General features: G+C 31.5%; 1 protein-coding gene across 1 annotated transcript; it reads right to left on the bottom strand.

Moving 5' to 3' along the window:
* Nucleotides 1–9,032: 9,032 nt before the first annotated feature.
* LOC126878472 (uncharacterized) lies at nt 9,033–12,540 on the bottom strand. The gene is made up of 3 exons (XM_050641218.1): nt 12,382–12,540; nt 11,824–11,988; nt 9,033–9,461 (listed from the first exon to the last, which is right to left on the bottom strand). The coding sequence occupies exons 1-3, from the start codon at nt 12,519–12,521 to the stop codon at nt 9,170–9,172; spliced, it is 597 nt and encodes a 198-aa protein (XP_050497175.1). The 5' UTR covers nt 12,522–12,540; the 3' UTR covers nt 9,033–9,169.
* Nucleotides 12,541–12,842: the final 302 nt, after the last annotated feature.

Genomic DNA, 12,842 nt, shown 5'->3' with positions numbered 1-12,842 from the left:
GAAATTTTTGCAAAATTTGGAATAAATCTTCTGTAGTAACCGGCTAAGCCTAAAAATGATTTTATTTCTTTGGTGTTCTTTGGTTCCGGGAAGTTTTTGATGCAAGAAATTTTAGCTGGATTTGTTTTTACACCATTTTCTGTTACAAGGTGGCCCAAATATGCCACTTCTTTTCTTAAAAATTCGCATTTGTCTGGCTGTATTTTTAAATTTGCTTTTCGTAACCTTTTAAAAACTTCTGTTAGTCGTGACATGTGATCATGGATAGTGGGTGAGTAGATAATTATGTCATCCATGTATACTAGGCATCTTTCGTTTTGTATTCCCAAGAGGATGTTGTCCATTACTCTTTGGAAAGTAGATGGAGCATTCATTAGTCCGAATGGCATGCGGACAAATTCATAATGCCCATTTTCGACGGAAAAGGCCGTTTTCTGGATGTCTTGTGGCTCTATTTCAATCTGGTGAAATCCAGACGCTAAATCTAGTGTTGTGAAGTATTGGCATCTTCCTAATTGGTCTAATAGTTCTGATATTTGTGGTAGAGGATAACGGTCTTGTACTGTCAGTTCGTTAAGCTTGCGATAATCAATAACAACTCGCCATTTTTGTTTCCCTGAGGCATCCAATTTCTTCGGTACAACCCAGACTGGACTCGAATATGGCGACACGCTTTTCTGGATTATTCCTTCTTCTAACATTTTATTAATTTGCGTCTTTACCTCTTCCTTATGTATTTGAGGATATCTATAGGATTTAGTGAAGATAGGTTTAGCGTTGTTTGTATCGATTTTGTGCTTGATTTCGTTTGTGAAAGTCAATTTGTCGCCTTCGACATAAAATATATCTGCATATTCAGTACAGATATCTAAAATCAGTTCTTGTTCTTCGCAATTTAGGTGATCAATTCTTAGTTGTTCTTTAATTATTCTTGTTCTATCTACTACGGGTTCTCCAAAATCATTTCCGTTGTAGGCTAGGATTGTCTCCGAATTTTTGAAAGGTTCAATTGAAATGTCTGAAAATTCGATTGTCTTCGGCATAGCATTAGCATTTAGGACGGAAGTTAAGAATTCTCCATTTTCGTCTACATGGACTAATGCATGAGGTAATCTAACTTTTTCTATTTCTTGAGCTGATAATATGGCATCTGTATTTGATAAGTTGCATTTTAGTCTGCATATTTGTTCGGTCCGGCTGTCAATGGTAATTATGTTTTTTCCTTTTATTCGTTTTCTCTCCGGTCTTTCAAGATTTTTGTCTTGATCTCGGTTATTTACGATAGTGTATTTTTCATTCATAGGGTTTTGGTATTTTAAATTTGATTCCTGTTTAGAATCTGGTTTAATTTTTATTTTAGGTTCGTTTTGTCTTGTTTCCGTAGGGTGTGTCGGTGATATGTCTTTAGGAGGTGTGTTTGTATCGTGTCCTACCTTGTGAAGGGTGAGAGTTTTAAAATTTGTATGCAACTGTCGGGATTTGAGATCTATTACGCATTCATAATGATCTAGAAAGTCTAGGCCTATTATGCCATCGAAGTCAATGTCTAAATTGAAAATAAAGACTTTGTGGGGATTATCGTCAGTGAAAGGAATAAGGACAGATTCTGTTAATAACAATTTTTGATCGGTTATACCTTGGATAGTAACGTTTTCAGGAAATCTATTATGATAATTGCGTGCTGTGTTTTCTTTGAAAACAGTGATTCCAGCACCTGTGTCGATTAAAAGTTTAAAAGTGTTGGTAGCATCGTTAATGTAATATAAATTTTTGGAACTCATGGTATGAAATGGGGTTACAGGAACCTTTGTTCGGGAAAATTGAGATCCGGATGAAAATTGTCTAAGTTGAGTGCCTGGATTTGTTCTTGGATATTCGTAATATCCGTTGAATTGTTCGTATGGTTGGGAGGATGATTTTGATTCTGAAGTGAAAGAAAATCCTGATAATTTTCTGTGTCGAGTGTGTTATTGGTTTCGTAAAAGTTATCTGTTTGTGGATTATTTTCTGTATAATAATCTGTTTCATAGTTTTCGTAGTTATCGGTATTATAATAATTATTATCTGTATAGTAATCGTCTGTATAATAGTTAGTCGTCATTTCATCAGGGTATTCATTTAGAACATGTGCCCTTTGAAAATTTGGGTTTCTTTGAATAACGGATGGACGATTTTGATTTTGATTTTGAGATGAAAAGGAAGGTCTCTGTTGGTTGAAATTTGGATTGTTGGAGGAATATTGATTCCTATTAGGGTTTTGATTGTTTTGATAGTTGTTAGGTCCATTATTATATTGGTTTTGATAACCGTTAGGCCTAGAAAAAGATTGATTTGGTTGTACGAAACGGGAAGAACGGCATTCAAAATTTTGATGACCTATTCGGCCACAATTTGTGCATTTTGTAAATTGAGACGAGGGTCTTCTCATTGGCTGAGAGGGTTTAGGAATAGTTGTCTTAGAATTGGATTTTTGTTCTTCAAAATATGACAATTGAAGTTCGCGTCGGATACGATTGCTTGCTTCAATGAGATCTTTAGGGTTACTAGCCCTAATAATTTGTCCTAGACGAGGTTCTAAACCGGTTAAAAGTGTGTTTAGGGCCATGGTATCGATTAAGTCACATTGGGCGGTTTTTTGTTCTGCGGATAAATCTGCAATTTGGATCGAGGCGTACATTTTTGCATTCAAAACTTGTAAGCGATTAAAGAAAGTTAGAGGAGATTCGTTAGATAGTTGTCTTAGTCTTTGTAAGTCTTGTATTAAGGAGGTCAGGTCTCTACTGTCTCCGAAATGTAGATTTAGTAATTGTTTTATTTCTTTATAAGAAAGTGGTTTTCTAGAATTAATAAGCTGTGCAGCTTTACCTTTGAGTTTATTTTTTATGTGAATCGTTAAAAGAACGCGCTGATCGCCTGTAGCCATCTTAATAGCACAGTCGCACGCATCTAAAAATGTTGAAAGAGAAATCGGATCGCCTTCAAATTCTGGGATAATGGAAAAAATTTCCGAAAGCTTATATGGTTCGATTTCTTGTTGAGTTTGGGAACGTGTCTCGGGCATTTTGCGGGATATTTTTAAACGAATATGAAAAAAGAAGTCTGGAGAAATATAAAATATCTGTATGTAAGGGAGAAAAAAAAATATGTAGTGGTATATAAAGGGCAAAATGTATCAATAAAAATAAAAATGTTATATAGAGACAAAATGTATCAATAAAAATATCAAATAATATATCAATAAAATGTATTAAATATATCAATAAAAATATCAAGAGAAAATATACCAAAATATAGCAAGTAAAAATATGTCAATAAAATATGGTAGAAATATACCAAGTAATAAAAATATGTCAATAAAATATCAGTATAAAATAGTATAAAGAAAAAATGTCAATATTAATACTTTCAAATATTAGATAATCAAATTGTATTTTATTTTTTTTTATGTATCTTCATTAATAATTGACTTGCAGTATAGTCAATTTCGTAAATTATTAAAACAAAATTATTAACGAGATTATTCAAAATCCACTTACATAAAGAAGAACATCGGGACGCCTTGTTCTCTCTGCTCAGCTACCAGGGGCTTCACTAGGTGTTCCTTCCGTAGATCACAGGAGTGAGGTTGTTCGGAGATGCTTTCTTCTTTAAGGGTCGTCTTGTTCTCTCTGATCGGCTACCAGGGGCTTCACTGGGTGTTCCTTCCGTAGTTCACAGGAGTGAGGACTTCCGTAGATTCTTTGATCCGTTAAGGGATAAGAATCCGCCGCTGCCAGTGAGTATACACGTGTTCTAGCAACGTTAAACGGATCCTACTGACTGCGCCAATTGTTAGATCACTGATCACGTATTTGATTTTTTAAAAAAAGATTTTATTTGTTACACAATAAGTTTACATAATAGTACAAAGTTAAATTAATTTAAAATGACTACAATAACTGGACTGGTCGAAGTTGCAGCTAAGAGTGGTCCCGGCATCTGAAAATGGTAATTTATAGGTTTGGTATAAAGTGCTGAATCGCTGTTCCCATGAATGTTGGCCAACGGTTCGTACAAAGTTCCTCTGCTGCTTGCTCAGCGGTTTCTGTGGGAATGGTATGATGAAATATGAAGTCGGCGAACTTAGGCTAGTTCAAGGTTAATATTTTCTCATATAACATATATATATATATATATATATAAATATATATATATATATAAATATATACATATATATATATATATATATATAAATATATATATATATATATATATATATATATATATATATATATATATATATATATATATATATATATATATATAAAGTTTATATTTGGTTCTTGGTACATCAAAGTATATTTTTTAGACATTCCCTGGACATTCCAAGCCTCTCTCGTTAATTTTTTTTTCAAAGTAAAATTTTGATACTGCAAGTAATCTGAATTTAGTGCAAACATTTTATTATGAATGGTTTACAGCTTCGAGTTTCACTATATATTGGAATTATTACAAAACAAATATTCTGAGTGTGGTTAAATAATGAAAATAGAAAGGGTTCCTCAAGGACCTCTTGCTAGCTTGTGCTATTATTTTCCAAAATTTGATCCCTTATTTGTATATTTTGCTTCTTGAAAGGGCATTCAATATCAACTTGAGAAAGAAACAGTTTGATTTGTCGGTAATGACTGAAATGATTCTGTTGAAACAGATTGGAAAAAAAGCAAATCATCGCATTGATGACATTCGCGTCGACAGTATTGATCACTTGCCACTTTAGCTCAGCAAAAAGGAAGGTAAAAAAATGTAAATTTTGCAACGTGTTGAAAATTCAATGTGTGTGTAGCAAATGTGATATTCATTTATGTTGTTCTAATGCCAAAGACTGTTTTTATAATTGTCCCATAAAAATAGTTTACACCTATTCTGTTATGTTTGTTTATTTTAGTAAAAACCGTTCAAATCAATGTTCCGTTCAACCTTTATATTTTTCACTTAAACCGGCAAGGGGCACCTGAGGACCCCTTTACTTGATTTTACCTGGGAGCCAAACAAAAATTAATAATTAAATTTTAATAGCATTTCTAGGTTTCTAAATATATTATTAAACTTGAAAAATATACCCAGCTAAATAGAATAATTTTTAGAATCTTGCCAGTTATAGGGTTAATAGAAATACCTACCTACTTCATTATCTGTTGTATATTGATCTTAGGTAAATTCTTTTGCTCATATAAATACCATGCTGGTCCCATTCAGGTTCATTTGTAGAGACTCCAAGTAGGAGGTGAAACCTAAAGAGACCTAGGTAGTAACTAGGTTTTCTGATTTTATTGATTAATTTTCTGTTCACATTTTTATTAATCGACCAACTCAATTGCTAATCTGCAGAAGATGTTTGTGTGATAATTTGATTCATCGAATTAGGTAAAGAAAATATTTTTGTGGTATTTATTTTCCGTGAATGCTAATTAATTGATATATCAGCAGTTGTGTTAAATAATAATAATTATTCTCAAGTTTGATTTATTTGTTGAAAAATTTGTTAATTTTAAAGAAGTATTTGGGATTCAATTAATTTAAAAGAGAATTTTATTTTCTGATTAAGGGGTGTTTAAGTTAAATCATTTTAATTATAACTTTAGTTCAAAAGTCACTTGTAAATTTTTCTGTACTGTTGACAAGGAATATTACAGTTTTGTAGACTTGGGTGGTAGCGACCCTTCATAAATTTGTGCTGCAGGTTGTCTACATCTCTATTTCTCTTCTAGGCACCCAGGAGAAGGGCATGGCTCTAACCCTGAATAATGAGCATTAGGTACAGAAAATTAACAGTTCCCCAGGCAACCATCCACTGAAAATCTTAGAAGAATAATAGAGCCCCAAGGCAACCATAAGAGTAATTGTCGACATTACCGCAGTTCATCAGGTAACCGCATATTGTCTTATTTGGACCTACCATCTGACCCCTACTGAAGAAGATCATAAATAACTCAAGACAGCACCTTAAGAAGCCTTCAGACCATCAGCTAAGATCCTTAATAAAATATATAGCTGGCCTGTAAACATAAACAGACTATTTTTATATAAAGTAACATCATAAATTCTAAAATGTAGATCTTGAATTGTGACCATAATAAAATGAGAAAATAAAGCATTTATACTGAAGTTTATACATTCCTTTTTACTGATGCAGAACAGAATACAAGGACCCTAAAAATTTCATGCTCACTGTGTTGATGTTGGCAATGCTATGTTGAAGTTGTTTCTTGGCACAATGTTGGCACTTGGAAATGAATTGAATATTTCATCATCAATATGATCATAACTATTGAAATTTTGCAGAAATCAAATTCAAAATGTGGAAAATGAAACAGTACTTTCCAGGAGCCCTTACCAGAACCCAGTACCTCTCGTTGCAAGTAGAGATGCATCAAGTCAAACTAGTTTGATTTTACTCAACAAACTTGACTTGACTTGAAAATCAAACTTTTTGTATAAAAAAGTTTGACTTGACTTGATTTCGATATGTGTAGGTTTGACTTGAATTCAAACATCTTCAAACAGTTTGAAAAGTTTGAATATTACGCAACGTGTTTATTTTCAATTTTAAATGAGACCGCCTACGCCTTTGTCCAAAAATTTTTTTTGACAAATTTCAAGGAACATAGAAATGTATTAGGGAGCGTTCAAGTATTACGTAACGCGATTTTTGAAGATTTTTATCCCCCCTACGTAACGCACTCTTATGGGAGTTTAACTATTGCGTAACGCAATTTTTGAAGATTTTTGACCCCCCCCCAAACTGCGTTACGTAATACTTGAACGGTCCGTTAGCTGATATGATCTTTAAACCGCAGACAGACAAATAAAACCCAATAAACGCGCTAGTTAGGATAATTAAGAAAGCTTAATGCATATTTCGAGGGGTTCGAGCGAAAACCCGATAAATACCAAAATTATGAAATCCGGTATTTTTATTTCTGCTGTAGTAAAAACACGTCTCCTACCACTGGAAAATGTTATTATTTGATATTAACATTTTTAAGCACAATAACTAATAAAAACCAAACATGGTAAAAACCGTTAACTCATATTTTCAAATTACACCAACCCGATATATACCTTTACTGATAAAAATACTTTGTTGTAAACATATTTATAATATGAGAATCCGGTAGAATCATTTATCTTCTTTTTCCTGTGTAAAGTTACTAATTTTATTAGAAAGATTTCTAAGTTAAAAACTGATAATTCATTTTATCGGAGATGAAAATTACAAAATTGTTCATTTTGACAAAATATATTCATGCGAAAATCCGATAAAGAATTTTAGAATATGATAGTTTATTAAATTTGTAAACCCAGTAAAAGATGGTGTAAATTGACAATTGAATATTACGAAAACAAAAAAGCTGTTAGAATGGGGCTATATTTATAATGAAAAACAAATTCAGAGCTTCCAAGCTACCACAGCAAATCAATTGTAGTAAATTTAAATTTAAGTGTAGAAATTACTGGAATCTAGTAGTAGTAGTTTAGTCTAGAAAATTTTTTATTTTGCACAATATAACTGTTAAACTATGTCAATTAAATTATTATCAAGATTGGGCTGTGGCTAAATCTTGTGAATGAAGATTTAGGCATTATATTTAAAATTTCAAGTAACAAAGTAGCTATATTTTCTACACCTGTTATACACCCTACATGAAATATTATTTAAAAATATTATGAAGGAAAATCCCAGCAGGAATAAAAATAAACTATGTATGCCAACATGTTTCAAAAACTTTATAAGTTGTAGAATAATTTTAGACTGCACAGAAATCTATTGTAACCAACCAAAAAATAGGAAAAACAGAGAGTAACATATAGAAAAACATAGAAATACTTTAAAATGTCTAATTGGAGTGACTCCCAATGGAGTAGTTACTTATGCAAGTAAGATTCAGTGTTTGACAAGAAAATACTGAATTGAAGTAAAAAATTGTGGTATATTAGAGCAGATGGTATCAGGTGACTTAATAATTCCTGATAAATGATTTTTAGTTTCCCATTTGCTTCCTCAATAAACAATAATTTTATTATTGTTTATATTACTGAATAGACAATTGAATAACCTTTCAAATGAGCTAACACACGACCTATAGTCTCATTTAAAAAAAATCATCGATTAGCTCAGCACGCCCAGTTGAGTTTAATATACATTCGAACCTGCTTATTGGAATAGCCTTCGTGTCAGGCAAAAGTATTCATATAACTGAGATATTCTAATAACCGATCACTGGTGGCTAGTAGAAACGTTTCAGGACCTCAAATTTCTATCCCTTAAACCGAGAAATTTATATAACAGGTATTCTAATAAGCGGGTTCAACTGTACCACCTTTTTTAACAACTGCTCAGTTTACACCACAACAATTGCTAAAGCAAGAATACATGTAAGAAAAATCATAGCATGTGATTTGACTTTAAAACAAGCAATGATGACAAGAAAATTCTCATGTTTAGTGACCATAATAAATTACGAGAAAAAACTCAACGTTACTTATCCCAGTATGGTATGCATTTAATCCTACATTTAGTTTACTCTCAGAATTAACACCAAAGTCTGATTTTATATTACATGTATGATATTTTAAAATATAAATGATGTATCCTTGATATGTTGTTGACTTACTAACCGTGGCATTTTCTTTGTATTTATTTCCTCTTTTAATTTGGGTATCACATCCTACTGTATTCTGCTGAGGAATTTGCAACGCAATTGGTTTCAGTAACATAATTAGAGCAGTTCTTTGATTTTTCTGTTTTTACCATTCATATTGAAATACATAAATAAATAAATATTGTTGAATCAATGAGTGAATGAATTAATTCAATGAGTATGTTAATTAGTTTCAAGTAACATTATAAAATTAAAACTTTAAATTAAAAGTCTTTCTACACATATCTGCTAAATAAAGATATTAATATTCTCTTTTTGCTATCTTCAATATGTATAATGTTTAGATACACAAAATAAATTTTAAAATATTTTTTTCCACATGAAAATGCTATAATACACTTATTTATTCAAATAAAATGTTTTTAATAATTCTATATTGTTTTCCCAGAATTTTTCGATACTGACATCATACATGATCGATTCTGAAGGCATTAAGATCACTAAGTGGCACACCTTCCTTTTTGTTAAATTTGCCTTGAATTTGATTGTAATAACCGCACTTTGTGTTCAGTACTACTTGTATTTTTTTTTTCATTTACATATACGATATAGTTCTTATAATACATATCATTAACCAAAGATTTGGACTCCCTCAATTTGTAAAGGCACTTGGTGTTGATGGTAAAGTCATCTTTACATAATCCATCAGGGCTGCCTCCAATAAATCCACACTTATCTAGCCATATTCCTATAGAAATCTTTGAAGAGTTCATTTCAATAACTTTTTTAGCACTGCGTTCATTCAATCGATTAAACCTACAATTAAAAAGAGTTTATTTCAATAATTTTTTTTGCACTGTGTTCGATTAAACCTACAATTAAAATATTAAAAATAATAACAAGTAACCTTATCTTTTTTCAAGAGTGTTGAAATTTAATATTAATACGGTTTAGTATTAATAATCAAAATTAGGTAATTGAAAATAGGAAAAAGTTTTTATTAAAAAAATACCTCCAAACTCCAAGGCTGAAAAATAAAAATCGAGAAAATGGATTTTGTACGTAATATTCAACAACTTAATGGAGAAATGGACTGGCCAATGTGGAAAAGTAAAATGCACAACATGTTGAACTACCATGAAGGCTGCTTAGATGTGATAGATGGCAAGTTAGTGAAACCTGAACCTATTACAGGAACAGCAACTGAAGCTGAAAAAAAGTGTATAAAGCCAAAACTGATTTTTATAGAAAAGCAAATAGTAACGCAAAAAGTCTGATAACTAGTGGTATCAGTGACATTTATCAGATTCAGACGGTATCAGAATTATGGACAAAGAATTGACTTTTGATCCTTGGCTCTCTCTTAAGCAATAGTTTGAAGCCTCTTCCAAAGATCAGTTGTTTAAACTTTGCTGAGATTTCTTTTCTTTATTGTGGAATGTTGGAGATGATGTGTGTGAGATGTGGGATGTGAGATGTGAGATGTGGAGACGATGTGTCAACACACATTGCAAAGTTAAGGTACTAGTACACTTTAGAAGACCAAAAATAATCTTTTTTTCTCAGAACCTGTATTAAAAATGAACATAAAACTTTTTACATATTAATATCTAACTCTTAGAGAGTACAAGAAATGATACTTTTTTCATTTATGCACGTGCACTAATATTGTAGAGGGCGCAAAAGTCGAGGTCTCGAAAAATGATGGCGGACAGTTAATCTCAGGATTGGGATATCTGAAACCAAAAATCGTACTGCATTTGAAAAAGGAAGGTTTCTTACATGACAATTTACCACAATTTGACCAAAAAATAAAAAATAAATACACAAATTTTTTTAAAATTTCCGTAAAATCTTATTTTTACGGAATTTTTTACTAATGGTGGTAAACTGTCACGTAAGAGACCTTCCTTTTTCAAATGCCGAACGATTTTTTTGTTTCAGAGATCCCAATCCTGAGATTAACTGTCCGCCATTGGAACTACTTTTTTTCGAGGCCTCGACTTTGGCATATTAGTGACTTATTAATGTACGTGCATAAATCAAAAAATATATACTTTTTGTATTTTCTAAGAGTTAAATATTAATATGTAAAAAGTTTTATGTTCATTTTTAATAAGGGTTCTGAGAAAAAAATCTTGAAAAAATGCTTATTTTTGGTCTTCTAAAGTGTACTAGTACCTTAAAACAAATTTTCAATGAGCTAAATAACAGACTTGAAATGAAGGAACTAAGTAAGGTACCAGATGTAATGATTATATGCAAAATTATACATATTTTACCTAGTCAGTATGAAAGCTTCACTTCAAGTCTAGTTGGATGCTATTAACTAAAGATAAAGACAAAACTCTTGATGAACTAGTTTCTCAACTATGTACAGCTGGTTCCAAAAAAAAACTGATACGACTCTTAGAGCGTATTTTGTAGAAAATTGAGCAGTGTATTTTGAAGGATAATTAATTATTATTTACATTCTGTCAGTGTCACTGCCAAATCTTAAAATTTGTCACATAACTTATTCTGTTCAACGTCAAAAAATGGCTGTTTGTTTGTTTATTTTATTATTTGTCTGTCATAATAAATATAATATAATGTCAGATCAATCATACACTGCTCAAAATGATCAAATCTTACTAAGAGTCGTATCAGTTTTTTTACGAACCAGCTGTACATTTGAAAGAGATTTTACCAAAAATGTTTGTAACATAATAGCAATTCAGAAGCTCTAGTGGTTGACGACAAACCAAACAAACCCACTACATCCAATCGTTTTTGCAATTACTGTAAAAATAAAGAAGAGTGCGTCAAACTTTGCAGAAAATGGATAGCATATGGAAGACATTCAAAAACAAAGCCACAATTCCGCCAAGAAAATGCTAACAATATCGAGAAGCATATGCGGTTTCAGAAGAAGCATATGAATGAGGCAAATGAAAATATTTTTATTAAATTAATCAAGATATTTGAAAAATAAATAAATAAAATGTTATTTGGCGTTAGAGAAACGTGGATATGTCAGTTAATTGGTCGAATACCTTTATTCATTGAATAAACTACTACCTATTTGTAGTTGGTGAAACCAGCCAATAGTTATTTTAGTGTGACATATAATAATGTTAACAAAAACGTCACTATTATAATGTATATAAAAAAAATGAAGAGATTTAATTTTCATTACCTGTTTAAACTAGCCTCTGGATTAATTATCTTTGGTTTGTAATCCTTTGGAAATATTGTTGGTACATAACTGGGATGAGATGGATCATTTGATGTCATATTTCCAACAAAATGTGCACTGCATATTCTATCGGTACGTTTTGGAATCCAGTTCAATCCATATAGACTAAAATAAATCCAATGTATTAATAAATATAAGGGCAAATAATAAAAATAAAGGTAATTTAACCCTCTGGTTGCCACATCCTTTTAAAGTAACATGAATGGACACTCTGCGGTGCCTAATAAACATAGGGCATACGGCACCCATATAAAAAACAAATGCAATAGCTGCAGGTAATATTTTAAAGATAGTCACTCACACATATCTAAATAGATAGTGGTGTGTAGGAAAGAATATTGGTAAGACTTATTAAAATGCGACATGGTGTACCGCAGTGTCGAAATCGGAGGGTTAATAATAATTAAATATAATACAATTGTAATTTGATATAATTTAATAATAATTTAAATGATATACATGCAGTATACATAGATAAAAGTAAGGTTAACAACGTACTTTTGTTTCCGAATAGCTTTAATCCATTTATTTCTTTTGTCTATCCTCATTTTGGGTTTAGGATAACGAAAGAATTTCACTTCACTGTTTCTCCATGTAAGCAAACAATCAATTACTACACAAGAACCGTGATAAGGCATTTTAAAAGAAAATAAGCCTACAAACAGTACAAACTACTAATTAGACTCTAATTAAACCTAATTAGACTCTAATTACAGTCTAATGTATTTGCTACAAGTACAAATAATATGTAATTATAATAAAAAAATAATAAATAATTCACACATGACATTTGATGACATGCGTCATGCGCGATTTTGGGGGACAGGTTAGTTACAAATGTATGCCACCATGAGAAGGACGGTCGACATGTGATATCCTCTCCATGTCAACCCTCTTAGCGGATAGGCTCAATGCTCGACACTCGTGTTTATAGTATCCTCATCCTTCAGCCTGTACTT

This window comes from Diabrotica virgifera, chromosome 10 (genome assembly GCF_917563875.1).
Source record: "Diabrotica virgifera virgifera chromosome 10, PGI_DIABVI_V3a".
NCBI classification, from domain to species: domain Eukaryota; kingdom Metazoa; phylum Arthropoda; class Insecta; order Coleoptera; family Chrysomelidae; genus Diabrotica; species Diabrotica virgifera.
This window is presented reverse-complemented; position numbering and strand designations above follow the sequence as displayed.

Excerpts from the sequence above, each read along its gene's own strand:
- LOC126878472 (XM_050641218.1), bottom strand. The coding sequence starts at position 12,521 with ATGCCTTATCACGGTTCTTGTGTAGTAATTGATTGTTTGCTTACATGG. Across the intron at positions 11,989-12,381 it reads AAAGCTATTCGGAAACAAAA|TCTATATGGATTGAACTGGA; the intron begins GTACGTTGTTAA and ends GATTTATTTTAG. Across the intron at positions 9,462-11,823 it reads CCAGAGGCTAGTTTAAACAG|GTTTAATCGATTGAATGAAC; the intron begins GTAATGAAAATT and ends TTTTAATTGTAG.